General features: G+C 44.2%; 1 protein-coding gene across 1 annotated transcript in view; it reads left to right on the top strand.

Moving 5' to 3' along the window:
* Positions 1 to 368: 368 nt before the first annotated feature.
* Positions 369 to 15,555, top strand: part of LHX4 (LIM homeobox 4) — a 130,789-nt gene continuing 115,602 nt past the window's right edge. The window contains exon 1 of the mRNA XM_088447135.1: positions 369 to 444. Coding sequence (XP_088303261.1) covers positions 369 to 444 — 76 coding nt within the window. The remainder of the gene's footprint in view (positions 445 to 15,555) is intronic.

A 15,555-nucleotide genomic window follows, 5' to 3' on the forward strand; every position in this document is an offset into this window, starting at 1 on the left:
CATTTATGGAGAGCAGCCACGCCCCTCTGTGTCTGATTGGTGGGCGGGCGTGGTGACCCGGCGGGCGGTGACGTCAGAGCAGCTCCTGCAGTGTGAATGAATCAAACTGGCCGGGGTGTAAGCGGCACTCAGCCTGGGACCTGCTGCAGCATCACTCAGCCCGGGACCTGCTGCAGCATCACTCAGCCGGGCCAGCATCACTCAGACGGGACACCAGCTCCAGGCCCGCAGCAGCCACCTGTCAGCCACACTCATGCCTGCTGTCCTGGAGGAGCTCATCCCCCCATGCACTGCTCAGTAGCACAGCAGCCTCCTCATTATTATCATCTCCTGTCTGATCCCTATTTCTCCAGCCGCGTTCCCATAACATGATGCAAAGCTCAGCACTCGCCACAGACGCTTCTGTCAAGGGGCTTCCAGAAATCCTTGGGCTGCCAATGCAACGTAAGACGTTTTATTCTCCCATTGATTTAATAATAAAGGAATCTGGCAGTATGGAGGGCCGGGATGGTGCAGGGAGGGTGATGCACGGCACTGGGACATGATGGGATGGGAAGATGCAGCTTTCCCTTCTGCAGATGCCCACCACAAACCTCTCAAATACCCTTACTGGTGTAGCTTGTCAGTAACAGGGGTCAGGGGGTGCTGAGGATGGGGGGTGGGGGATGGGTGGAGGTTATATAAGTAATCCCATGCCCCTTTTATCTACCAGGGTCAGGGGAAGGGTCTCCACAAATACCTTATCCCCAAAAAAGTTTATTGCAAACTTTCCTGGTCACCTCTCACCTGCTGCACTATCCAGCCCACTGCTCCCCCGCAGCATCACACACTCCTCTCTGCATCCAGTAATAAACCTTCTCCTAATTATCACATAATCACTGACAGCATATTAAAAAAAAAAAAGTCATTGGTGTTGAAATATAGATAGATTTCATTTCTATTTGTTTCTTCGTTGTTGTTTTTTTATTTTCGTTTCTCGAAATAATTGTTTGTGTCTGACAGATGGGAATTATTATTCTTATTATCCTGTATTTATATGAAGTGGGCATCAGATCTATTTGATTTATACGATTTCATGGGCATTCCAAAGGTCACGAATTGCTTTGCCTTCCCTGGGGGTGATAGGGTTAAGTGGAGGTGTTGACAATAGTGTCTGTTGTCCCTTAAAGTATAACCTGTTGGAGTAATTGAATTCTGCCTATTTGTGTGCGCCGCATCCTCGCTGTGACTGTAATAATAGGGACATCATTTACGAATAAGAAGGGCATTCTAGAGAATGATTTTACTGAGCTCCACAGGAAGCTTTATCTTTCCTTGTCCATTAGTTCCTGTAGCTGACAAGGAAACGAAAATCATGTCACTATAGTATGTACTGCAACTCCCACCATTGCCCCTGATTCCAATCTGGTTGGTAAATAACGGGAGCTGTATTTCACAATAATTCGTGTGGTATTTATAAATAAATATATATATATATATATATAGATATTACTTTGTGTGTATGTATATATATATATATATATATATATATATACATACTGAAGTGATGATTATACTTAAATCTTCTAATATCCACAGTACATTTGTGACTATGTCTTTGTAACTTTGCCGTTCTGTGAGCACAGAATGACAGCTGCATTGTTAATCCTACTCATTCATCTGTATTATAACAGCACAAAATACACTATCTATAGTGTTATTATCTATATTCGTTGTAGAATGCTAAAACAGTCAGACTGCAGATATATGACATATACATTAATCCATTAGATATGATTAGCTTTTCGGCTGTGTCATTAAAAATGATGTTTGGAAAGAAAAATAAATGTGTGTGGGAATAATATTATTGTGTAATGCTAAGGAGATAGGTCTAGCCGTATTACCATATTAGCTTTAAAAATGTCGGTAAAAGAAGAGTGTGTGTGTGTGTGTGTTGTGTAACGAGAAGAAATAAATATTTTTAGTGTGAAATGAAGGTAGATGGTTGCTATATACTTTATACAATCTATTAATGTTAACCCCTTCAGTGCATTGATGGCCTATGACTATTATACTAATAATTCTCGCCGGTAAATGTCTGCCTTGTTGATGACCAGGAGCTATAGGAGTTTGGTTACCACCTCTCCTTTCCCTGTGACAACTTTGACAAATGGAGGATTTTCTAGCGGAGTTGAGTGGAAATGAGTTTCTGGGAGTCCCGACCATCAGATTCTCTCCTATTTCCGTGGATAGTAACCCGGAGGTGCAGGGCAGAGAGCTCCATCATATATCACATAACCCTGTCTCACAGTGCTCAGTGTCTGTTGTAGATGGCTTACACTGCTGGATTACCTCCTAATATCCCTTATTCTGCATCCTGACGCTACACATATATTATTTTACAAAGCCAATAAACATACTGTAATGTGTGCTTTGTATTGAATATATTTGTATTACATCAGGAACTCATGAACTTTGTATTTAAATTCTATTCATCTATCTATCTATCTATCTATCTATCTATCATCTATTTGTCTATCTATCTACAAACACATACACACACGTTTATATATATATATATATATACATATATATATATATATATATATATATATATATATATATATATATTATTATTTATTTTTTTTATTTTATTTTTTTTATTATTTTGCATATCTGGAAAATCATCATGGCTAGTTTTAGTTTGATAATTAACCGATAGATAGATAGATAGATAGATAGATAGATAGATAGATAGATAGATAGATAGATAGATAGATGATACTGTTTACTTTATCTGATAATAAGTTTATCTCTTTCATAAGACAAAAGATAGAAGTACAGCTTCTTATTTTCTTAATTATTATCTATTCAATCTATCAACAGAATTTACTGCTTATAAAGTGTTGTGGTTATTTTTTTTTATTTGTCAGTCTTTCCCGTTTTTGCTATTTTTCTACAGAACCATAATCTACAAGTATTAGCTATATAGTTGTTGGATGTATTTTTTCAAATGTTTACCAAGCTATATTAATGTTTAATTTGCTTAATGTCACAGCGTGTATATTAGAATTTATATTAGACTTTGCGTATTCGAATGTTGGCTTTTCAGTACTTAAACATAATATATGCTGCTGGTGTTAGATTAGATATTATCACTTATACATAATTCATCTGAATTAGTTGTTTGTGAGGGGGAAAGATAGATAGATAGATAGATAGATAGATAGATAGATAGATAGATAGATAGATAGATAGATAGATAGATAGATAGACAGAACTAGGTCAGAGGACTTCCTTGTACATAAGTGGATTAGTAAATATATTTGCTGCTTAGAAAATCAGCATTAATACTCGGAAGGCTATCACCCAGTCCTCCTGCCGGTATATATACTGTATATACCGCTGACTATTATGGTGGTGTATGTTTGTGTATATATATATATATATATATATATATATATTATGGTGGTGGTGTATACATATACATAATATGGTGGTATATAAATATATATATATATTCACACACACCACCATATTAGTCAGCGCTGTACAGAGAACCTTACTGGAGTTTATTACCGTCTAAATTCAATTAGCACACACTAGGGTCCATTCTTGTCTGTATCCAATTAATCAACCAGTACGGTCTTTAGTCTGTGTATAAGATAGATAGATAGATAGATAGATAGATAGATAGATAGATAGATGATACTGTTTACTGCATATGATAATAAGTTTATTACTTTCATGCCACAAAAGATTGAGTATTGCTTCTTATTTTCTTAAGTATGTCTAATTTTCTTAATTATTATCTATTCATATATGTAATTGTTAGTTAGCCCATTAATCGATCTCTTCGTTTATGTAATCAATAACCCAGCCATTACCTTCTCTATTCATTAATATTTCTGTGTTGCATATTTACTAAATGTCCCTATTTATCTAATGGTCTTGCACTGACTATTGGGAGCAGTTACTGAGGATCTACCAATCCCATTTCCTGGGCACATCTTAGTAATGACAATATTTGGTTGTGTGTATGTGGACGTCCATCAGTCTCTGTCTGCCTCTCCTCATCAGACAATAGTACAATATGTCATCCTATTGCTAAGGACAGGGCTTATTATGAATATGGGTTTCAGTTATTAATATACAAGATTCATCTACTTTCATCCTAAATTGTCAGAGAGGAGAAGAAAATGAAGTGTACACAAGTGACATATGGACATTGCTACCAGTAGTCAGACTTAAACTTTGTGGGAATACACGTTACAGCATGAGGCGTACAGGAGTTGATGAGACTTGTAGTTCCACACACGTGGGCTCATACGGCTTAATGGTTATGATGTTACCTTGTGATTCCCTGTTATTAGTCGCGTCTGTAGCAGACATGCAGGATTATTGTTCGTGTTATACGTGAGCTCAGCCTTTGTTCATGCTTGTACCTTCTTCTATACATACATGATAGTCCTATAGCTGTCATATAACATGGGCACTATTGCTCTTTTTGGCTATGTGTTAGGGCTGGGGGTTAGAGATCTATCTCGGACATGACCCCAAGTAACCATAGCACCATACATTAATTATGTAATGTTATTATATAGCTGATATGGGCTCTCTCAGCTTTGTGATGATTGTGTTCGAAGTCGAATGTATTATGCACTGAGTCTATAATAATAATACAACATAAATGTGCATAGCGCGCTCATCCTTATTACATGTGTGAGCCATGACCTGGGATAAAGAGATAATACACATACTGTAGCTACGAAATATATATTAGATTACTATGTATATTGCAGACATGTCATGGAATTGTAAATATATGTATTATAGGCATGATATAAATATGAGAGATGTGTACAGAGATAAGACATGGACAGATATTTTTTATTCAGACAAAATCCCACACTAGTCAGAGATTGATGTATCAGCCCCGGCTCTGTGACAGTCTCACATCAGCCCTAGTAATTAGTTGATTGTATTATCTGTTCTAGTTCAGTGTCCCCGGCTACAGATATCCAGAGAGAGTATTCTGGGTCCCAAGTCACAGAGCATGTAGCACAACAGCCACTGCACTACCATCCCGTACACTACAACCACTGCCACCATCCCTACACCACAGCCACTATCATCCCTACAACACAGCCACTAATATCCCGTACACTACAACCATTGCCACCATCCCTACACCACAGCCACTATCATCCCTACACTACAGCCACTACCATCCCGTACACTACAACCACTGCCACCATCCCTACACTACAGCCACTATCATCCCTACACTACAGCCACTACCATCCCGTACACTACAGCCACTAATATCCCGTACACTACTACAGCCACTGCACTACCATCCCGTACACTGCAGCCACTGCCACCATCCCTACACCACAGCCACTAATATCCCGTACACTACAACCATTGCCACCATCCCGTACACTACAGCCACTACCATCCCTACACCACAGCCACTACCATCCCGTACACTACAGCCACTAATATCCCGTACACTACAGCCACTAATATCCCGTACACTACTACAGCCCCTGCACTACCATCCCTGCGCTACAGCCACTACCATCCCGTACACTACAGCCACTGCATTACCATCCCATACTACAGCCACTACCATCCCTACACTACAGCCACTAATATCCCATACACTATAACCATTGCCACCATCCCGTACACTACAGCCACTACCATCCCTACACCACAGCCACTACCATCCCGTACACTACAGCCACTGCACTACCATCCCTACACTACAGCCACTGCACTACCATCCCTACACTACAGCCACTTATATCCCGTACACTACTACAGCCCCTGCACTACCATCCCGTTCACTACAACCACTGCACTACCATCCCTGCGCTACAGCCACTACCATCCCTACGCTACAGCCAATACCATCCCGTACACTACAGCCACTGCACTACCATCCCTACACTACAGCCACTACCATCCCATACACTACAGCCACTAATATCCCGTACACTACTATAGCCCCTGCACTACCATCCCTACACTATAGCCACTGCACTACCATCCCTACACCATAGCCACTACCATCCCTACACCACAGCCACTACCATCACGTACACTACAGCCACTAATATCCCGTAAACTACTACAGCCACTGCACTACCATCCCTACACCACAGCCACTGCACTACCATCAATACACCACAGCCACTGCACTACCATCCCGTACACTACAGCCACTAATATCCCGTACACTACTACAGCCCCTGCACTACCATCCCGTTCACTACAACCACTGCACTACCATCCCTGCGCTACAGCCACTACCATCCCTACGCTACAGCCACTACCATCCCGTACACTACAGCCACTGCATTACCATCCCATACTACAGCCACTACCATCCCTACACTACAGCCACTAATATCCCATACACTATAACCATTGCCACCATCCCGTACACTACAGCCACTACCATCCCTACACCACAGCCACTACCATCCCGTACACTACAGCCACTGCACTACCATCCCTACACTACAGCCACTGCACTACCATCCCTACACTACAGCCACTTATATCCCGTACACTACTACAGCCCCTGCACTACCATCCCGTTCACTACAACCACTGCACTACCATCCCTGCGCTACAGCCACTACCATCCCTACGCTACAGCCAATACTATCCCGTACACTACAGCCACTGCACTACCATCCCTACACTACAGCCACTGCACTACCATCCCTACACTACAGCCACTACCATCCCTACACTACAGCCACTACCATCCCATACACTACAGCCACTAATATCCCGTACACTACTATAGCCCCTGCACTACCATCCCTACACTATAGCCACTGCACTACCATCCCTACACCATAGCCACTACCATCCCTACACCACAGCCACTACCATCACGTACACTACAGCCACTAATATCCCGTAAACTACTACAGCCACTGCACTACCATCCCTACACCACAGCCACTGCACTACCATCAATACACCACAGCCACTGCACTACCATCCCGTACACTACAGCCACTAATATCCCGTACACTACTACAGCCCCTGCACTACCATCCCGTTCACTACAACCACTGCACTACCATCCCTGCGCTACAGCCACTACCATCCCTACGCTACAGCCAATACCATCCCGTACACTACAGCCACTGCACTACCATCCCTACACTACAGCCACTGCACTACCATCCCTACACTACAGCCACTACCATCCCATACACTACAGCCACTAATATCCCGTACACTACTACAGCCCCTGCACTACCATCCCTACACTACAGCCACTGCACTACCATCCCTACACCATAGCCACTACCATCCCTACACCACAGCCACTACCATCACGTACACTACAGCCACTAATATCCCGTAAACTACTACAGCCACTGCATTACCATCCCTACACCACAGCCATTGCACTACCATCAATACACCACAGCCACTGCACTACCATCCCGTACACTACAGCCACTAATATCCCGTATACTACTACAGCCCCTGCACTACCATCCCTACACTACAGCCACTGCACTACCATCCCTACACCATAGCCACTACCATCCCTACACCACAGCCACTACCATCACGTACACTACAGCCACTAATATCCCGTAAACTACTACAGCCACTGCACTACCATCCCTACACCACAGCCACTGCACTACCATCAATACACCACAGCCACTGCACTACCATCCCGTACACTATATCCACTGCACTACCATCCCGTACACTACAGCCACTGCACTACCATCCCCTACACTACAGACACTGCCATCCCTACACCACAACCACTACCATCCCGTACACTACAGCCACTGCACTACCATCCCGTACACTACAGCCACTGCACTACCATCCCGTACACTACAGACACTGCCATCCCTACACCACAACCACTACCATCCCGTACACTACAGCCACTGCACTACCATCCCCTACACTACAGACACTGCCATCCCTACACCACAACCACTACCATCCCGTACACTACAGCCACTGCACTACCATCCCGTACACTACAGCCACTGCACTACCATCCCCTACACTACAGACACTGCCATCCCTACACCACAACCACTACCATCCCGTACACTACAGCCACTGCACTACCATCCCGTACACTACAGCCACTGCACTACCATCCCGTACACTACAGCAATTGCCATCCTGTAGACCAAAGGTTCATAAACTCCACAATTTCAGTACAGGTGTTTGAGGATATCATCCGTGCTTGAGCACAGGTGACTTAATTAGTACTTCGGTCAGTTTGATTTAACCATCTGGGCTGAAGAATGGATATCCTTAAAACCTGGACTGTCATGGTGGAGCTTGGGAACCTCTGTTGTACACTACAACCACTACCATTCCGTTCACTACAATCACTACCATCCCTACACCACAACCACTACCACCCCTACAATACAACCACTACCATCCCCTACACCAACCACTACCATCCCGTACACTACAACCACTACCATCCCCTACACTACAATGACTACCAGCATTCCGTACAACACAGCCTCTACCATCCAACAAATCTAGTGCTGCAACAGTCGCTTGGATATTTCTGTGCTAGCATACATATAATAAGTGCTCTCAGCCATGTGACATGTGAGTGTATTTATTATATAAATACATATATATGTTTATGAATATATTGTATATTATATACATTTATGTACACACACAAATGTATATACTATATATGTATATATATATATATATATACACACACACACAAATGTACATACTATATATATATATATATGTATGTATATATATATATATATATATATACACACACACACATTACTTAAAATTATAGGAAATGCCTATAATTCGCACAAAACAAATAAAGGACTGGACAAATGTAGCAATAAGTAATACGCTTCCAGTGTTACTGTGTTACTGTGTCACAATATCCTGCTGGAGTCCTCATATATTTTTACCAAGGTCTAACACAGAAATCCATATCTTTGAAGCGCACCGTTAAATATGATTTTATAACGATGTATTTAAAATATAATGTATTCGTTCTCCTTACAAGAGCACAATAAAGATTTAATACCTGCACCGTGTTCTCTCAATGTAACACAATTATATTATTACCGTATGGAATACCAGGTACGCAGACATTCATATTAGGGTAAGGGATTGTTATTTTGGGCGTGTTTTACAGACGAACCATGATGAATAGGATGGTTGAAAGTTAGTAAGAAGTATATAAGATCTATATTAGGGTAAATATTTACTAAATGCTGTGCATGCCAATTCAATGTTATATGTAAATGGTATAACCTACTATCACATGCCTTTGATAAAAAAATACAAAATTTATTTGTGTTTATTTACAATAAATAAATTGAAAACATACAGATTATATACATTAATTTAGGCCTAAATTGAGGATAGATGAGCACTTAAAAAGTAGAAGTATTTCAGTGTCTCTATACATGGTATAAATAATATAGCTATGAAGTGGATTCTAATAATACATCGAATGTTATATAAGTGTTGATACATAAATGTTTATTCTTTTATTCTCTTGGAAATACATTATTTCCATTATACAGGCAGATTTTATTAAATATATGACAGTGACGTAAGAGTGAGGATAGCTGTATAATGGGACAACGGATGGGGAACGTTAACATCAATTAATTCTATTCTACAATACACCTTACTGATGCAATGCAAATTTGTGTAGGAGTGTAAGCAGTAACATCAGCAGTAACCTCAGGAACGAGAGTGATTAGGTACATATCGGAATGCACTGGCGGGTCACTGGGTAGCACTTTAATCTAGGCGACTGCGTGCCTCTTCTAATACAGCCCAAATTTGGTTTACAGTGGAAACGCAACATGTTTGATTGGTGCGACAAGTCCCATTTAAAATAGATTACTGCATAAAAGTAGTTTTTAATTTACATTCGTTTACATTCAATTTTTTGAAAGCATAATTTTGTTCCATTAAAGTTTTTTTTCCAGCCAATCTGTTTCTAAACAATTATCTGCTGCAACACTTATATTTACCAACACAGACATTTACCGAAATGTATCGTTATTAATTAGGCGAAGTGTATACTATACCAGACGCCATACATCCTGAAAAGTTGAGTCCTGAGTCTGGTATAGTATAATGGTCAAGTAAAGGCAATGATTTCCAGATGATACTCTGAAGTATGACAGTCTAAATACATAAAGTCCTGCCCCGAATTTGTCCTCGCTCCTCTGCCTAATCATCCACAAGCACCCAGAGAAGCTTGGATCAATTATCTAGTTACGTTGTAAAGATACTTCTACAAGTATTTATGTTTTTTATTTTATCAAGTGTGTATGTTTTATCAAGTATTTATGTTTTATAAAGTATGTATGTTTTATATGTATGTTTTATCAAATATGTATGTTTTATCAAGTATGTATGTTTTATCATGTATGTATGCTTTATCAAGTATGCATGTTTTATCAAGTATGTATGATTTATCAAATATTTATATTTTATCAAGTATGCATGTTTTATCAAGTATGTATGATTTATCAAGTATTTATGTTTTATCAAGTATGTATGTTTTATATTTATGTTTTATCATGTATGTATGCTTTATCAAGTATGCATGTTTTATCAAGTATGTATTTTTTATAATGTGTGTGTGCTTTATCAAGTATGTATGTTTTATCATGTATGTATGCTTTATCAAGTATGTATGTTTTTTCACTGCTACTGTCTCTCTATATATAGTTGTTTAAATATTTTGTGTAGGAATACAGTAATATACATACATTTTGTGCAGCAACTAATAATAATTAATTTGAATGTAGCAAAAAACAATTATTTGATGAAAGGTACTTTGGTGTAGTTACACACAGATGTCCTGTGAATCATGGTTGACAGAATACTGATCATTAATAAAAATAAAGATATATAGTGATTAGTAAAACCTGACAAAAATGTTGGCAGTATATTCAGGGATATAAGCAAATAACATGTCTTTAAATGCTAAATGGCTGGCAAATGTGTAAGGGTGGCAGTCATGTAGTTATGGTCAGGGTGATAGTGACAGTGGGGTCTATTGACTAAGTTTTGGATGGAGATCAAGTGAACGGAGATAAAGTCCCAACCAATCAGTGCCTAACTGTCATTTTTCAAACACAGCCTGTGACATGGCAGTTAGGAGCTGATTGGTTGGGACTTTATCTCCATCCAAGGCTTAGTAAAGTGAGTGACTGGATACAGCGTAAACTGCGGAATCATTGGGTTTTCCCTGCGTGCGTATGCGATTTTGTGGGTTTTTTTCCGCGGACTCGTGTGCGGGGTAATCCACACTGATTGAATAGCTTTGGCGCGGCAATTAGTCGCGGGATTCAATTGAATACCCCCCTATGTGTTATCCCCCCCACACACACAATGAAATCAGTCAAGTTAGTTTGACACCACGTTCAGCATAAGTTACATGTAGAACAATTCATTATGATCAGAATGGACCTTTCTATATATTTGCCCACTTGTAGACAACAGGATATATAGTTCAGCCAATATGTCATTATGTAACATGTGCACAGGTTATCACATTAAGTTTGTAACATAATGAAGGAGTCCTGTGATAATACAAAAGTATTACAGTAATACAGTGCTTTAGTACAAGTCATGGAGCTCTGTGGTGACATCTCTTTGTTGGTTAGATTATTACTAAAAAAAATACCAAACTTTCCATTTGAAATGGACAAGTTGCTGGTATGAGGTGACCTCCGATCCAGGTGTGTGTTTTATATCTATACTGGCAGATATACATTCCATCAATGGGCCCTGTGACACATGTGACACCACAGCTCACCGGATATGTAGGTATTTCTACTTCAGGGTCCATAGGGTATCCACAGGATACCTTGGGGTATAGGTGTGACGTCAGTCGCAGGGCACCAAAGAGTTAAGCTTTCAGCCTCCCAGGATGCACTGGGTCCCCCTCCTATACCCCGCCCCCGAGCCAAGGCACCTCAGTTTAGTTTGGTGCCCGGCCGGAGTCGGGTGCACCTGTTGGAGTGGGGGCTAGAAGAGCCCCTGAAGCTTTTTCTTCATGCAGCTGTGGCTGCACATCTGGATGAACAGCATGGACAGTCAGTCCTGACGTCCATGCTGTCTTCCCTACACCCCGCCGGTACCAGAATGCCGGTACTGATCCGGGGATGCTGGTGGGCATCTGGGGTCACAGCTAGCGGTGACCCCAGATGTTCCGGACCATGGCCGGATTCAAGGGGGACAGAGGTAAGCAGCGGGGTCCCGCGGTGGGTCCCCGCTGATCACATGGTCCTAAGTCCCCAGGCAGGGGGCTCCCTGGGGACTGGCTGCAGCGTGGAGCCAGGCGACCAACCTGCGCTTCCACTACCCCCTGGGACAGCGGACCGCAGCAGAGCGGTAGCGCTGCGGCGTCCCAGGGGTTAAATGCATGCCAGGGGAGCGCGCCTTCCCTGTCTCACAGCCGGCACCTCCCCCGCTGCACACAGCCCTCTCTGCACTGTGCTGACTGGCCCTGTGTCAGTGCTCCTCCCCCAGGCCAGCCTCCTCTCTGCTCCTCGGCGGCCATCTTCTCCAACGCATGGTGAACGCTGCTGGAAGCACTGGACGGAAGCATCGTGGTCTGGGTCCCCCCGCATACCTCTCTCCGCTGTGGTCAGGTCTGTGTATGCAGCGCTGTCCTACCAGGCCCTGTGTCTGTGTAGTTGAGTGATCAGCGCTGTTAGTGCAGGAATTGATTTTCTTTGCATTGTATGTGACTGTGCTAGCGCTGCCTGTAACTTTTCTTCTCTAAACTGTCAGATTTATTACTGTCCCTGTTCTTTCTGCTAAGCCCTTGCGGTGCGGTGCTGCAGGGTGGTCTCTCGCCTATTTAATATATAATTGGTGAGAGGGGTCACATACGTGGTGCCATCATGTCTGAAAGTGATTTTCCCCTCCGGCTACAGTGTACCACGTGTAAAGTACCGTTAGCGGAGGGGGAGGGTAGCGCGGAGGGCCTTTGCCGGCAGTGTTTGTCCATGGCGCGGCCTCTTACGGTTACAGCACCGGTACAGGAGCCGCCCTGGGCTTGTTTCGCTCAGGCGCTAACAGCTTTAGTGGGCCAGTTAGCTCCGCAGCCCGCGTTTACTCCCATGGGTTTGTCCCAGCAGTCTGTGGTGTCGTCACCCATGCAGGGTTTCCCACGACAATTGGTGGTACCCCACAGTCTCACTATTTCCCCGCTCCCGGTTTCTCAGGAGCCAGCGTGGGTTAACTCCCTGACGAGTTCTGTACAGCACTTGTCGGATGTATTGCAAGGGGAGTCTGTGATGCAGCCTCATAAACGGCCGGTGGCGTCTCTGTCCGCTCCTTATGAGGATGATGAAGGGACGTCTGATGATGGGGAGATTCTGGATCCTTACGATCAGGAACCTCTCCATACTAAGGACGCTGCGCTAAGTCCAAAGTATATATTCCTGGACTTATTCGGGCGGTCCGCACAGCCTTGGTGATTGAGGACGAAGTTCCCCCAGCGGCTAAGTCTAAATATGCCTTTTTCAAAGATGTGAAGGGCGATGCCACAGTCTTTCCTCTTTCGGGTCAGTTGGTGGACCATTTAGAGGAGGCGTGGAAACAGCCTGGCAAAAGATACCAGCCGCAGAGACGCTTGGCGGTGGCTTATCCGTTCGCGGATAATTATTTTGCTAAGTGGGAATCCCCTCCACAGGTGGATTCTCACGTGACCCGTCTTGTCCGTAGTGCCACATTGCCGATGCCATCCATGTCCTCCCTTAAGGATGCTACGGACCGCAAGGTGGAAATCTGCCTGAAGTCCGCTTATTCCCTTGCGGGGGGGGCGGCACGGCCGGCTATGGCCATTTGCTGGGTTGCCAGAGCGATGGAGCGCTGGGCGGATTCATTAGAGGCTTCTTTTGATTCCGACTGTCCGGCCGAACAGGCGGAGTTGATTGGCAATCTCCGTGATTCGGCCACTTACATCAACGAGGCGGCTCTAGACATTAGTACTCTGGTGTCTAGAATTCCTTCAGCAGCGGTAGCTGCTCGTCGCACCTTGTGGCTGCGATCCTGGAAGGTGGACGCAGATTCCAAGAAGGGTCTGGAAGCCTTGCCGTTTACCGGAGAAGTTCTCTTTGGTCCGGATCTGGATAAGATTGTGGCCACGCTGGCGGCAGCCAAATCGGCTTGTCTCCCGTCGGCCGCTGCTCCTTCTGGTTCTGGACCATCGTCCTTTCGGTCATCTAGGGCCCAGGGCAGGCCCAAACCACAGTCGTTTCCTCGTCAGGCTGGCCCTAGGAAATCGGTCAAGCCCCGGAAGCAGGCATGGAGTACCAGACGTCCGGCCCCCAAGCCAGATGACAAGCCTGCGGCCTGATGGTCCGGGCCTCCCTTTGGGGGATCCCAGGGTGGGAGGCCGCCTGCTGCAGTTCGCCCAGTGTTGGTCGGTCACTACGACAGACACTTGGGTTCTGGAGGTGGTCTCCCACGGGTACGCCCTCTCCTTCCGGCACAGACCCCCGGCTCGATTCTTCACCATGGGTCTACCATCAGACCGGAACAAGGCTACGGAGCTGCGGAAGGTATTGCACACTATGCTCCAGGCTGGAGTTATAGTGCCTGTTCCATTCTCCCAGAGGGGCCAGGGTTTCTATTCAAATCTTTTTTTGGTACCGAAACCGAATGGGTTGTATCGTCCGATTCTCAACCTCAAAGCACTCAACAAGTCTTTGCGGGTACCGAAGTTTTGGATGGAGACCCTACGGTCCATCATTCTGGCACTGGAACCGGGGGACTACATGGTGTCATTGGACATACAGGACGCTTACCTGCATGTCCCTATTCTTTTGCGCCATCAACAGTTCCTCAGGTTTGCAATCCGCAGCGACCACTTCCAGTTTCGGGCGTTACCTTTTGGCCTGGCGACAGCACCACGTGTCTTCACCAAGGTGATGGCGGTCATGGCGGCTTCTCTGCGGCTGCAGGGAGTCCGCATGTTGCCGTACTTGGACGACCTGTTATTGGTGGCGGGATCTCCAGAGCTCCTGTTACGCCACTTAGACCTGACCATTGCCCTGCTGCAACGGCACGGCTGGCTAATCAACTGGCAGAAGTCCACTCTAATCCCGTCTCGGAGGATTCTGCATCTTGGAGCCTTATTGGACTCGGGACAGCAAAAGATCTTCATGACGGAGGAAAAGATCTCTGCTTTGCAGTCAAGGGTGCGCAGTTGTCTGCACAGCCGCCAGGTGTCTCTACACTCGGCGATGAGGTTACTGGGCTCCATGGTGTCGGTGTTCGACATGGTGGAATATGCCCAGTTTCACTCCAGACCTCTGCAGCACCTGATCCTGTCAAAGTGGAACGGGCTGCCTCAGTCTCTGAAGTCCCAGACGATTGTGTTCACCCCGGAGGTTCGCCTGTCCCTTGCTTGGTGGTTACAGACGACCCACCTCAGCGAGGGATGTCCGTTCTGGATTCCAAATTTGGTCCTGTTGACTACGGACGCCAGTCTTCGGGGCTGGGGAGCAGTTTCGG

This window comes from Taudactylus pleione, unplaced genomic scaffold (assembly GCF_031769625.1).
Source record: "Taudactylus pleione unplaced genomic scaffold, aTauple2 ptg000421l, whole genome shotgun sequence".
Taxonomy (NCBI): domain Eukaryota; kingdom Metazoa; phylum Chordata; class Amphibia; order Anura; family Myobatrachidae; genus Taudactylus; species Taudactylus pleione.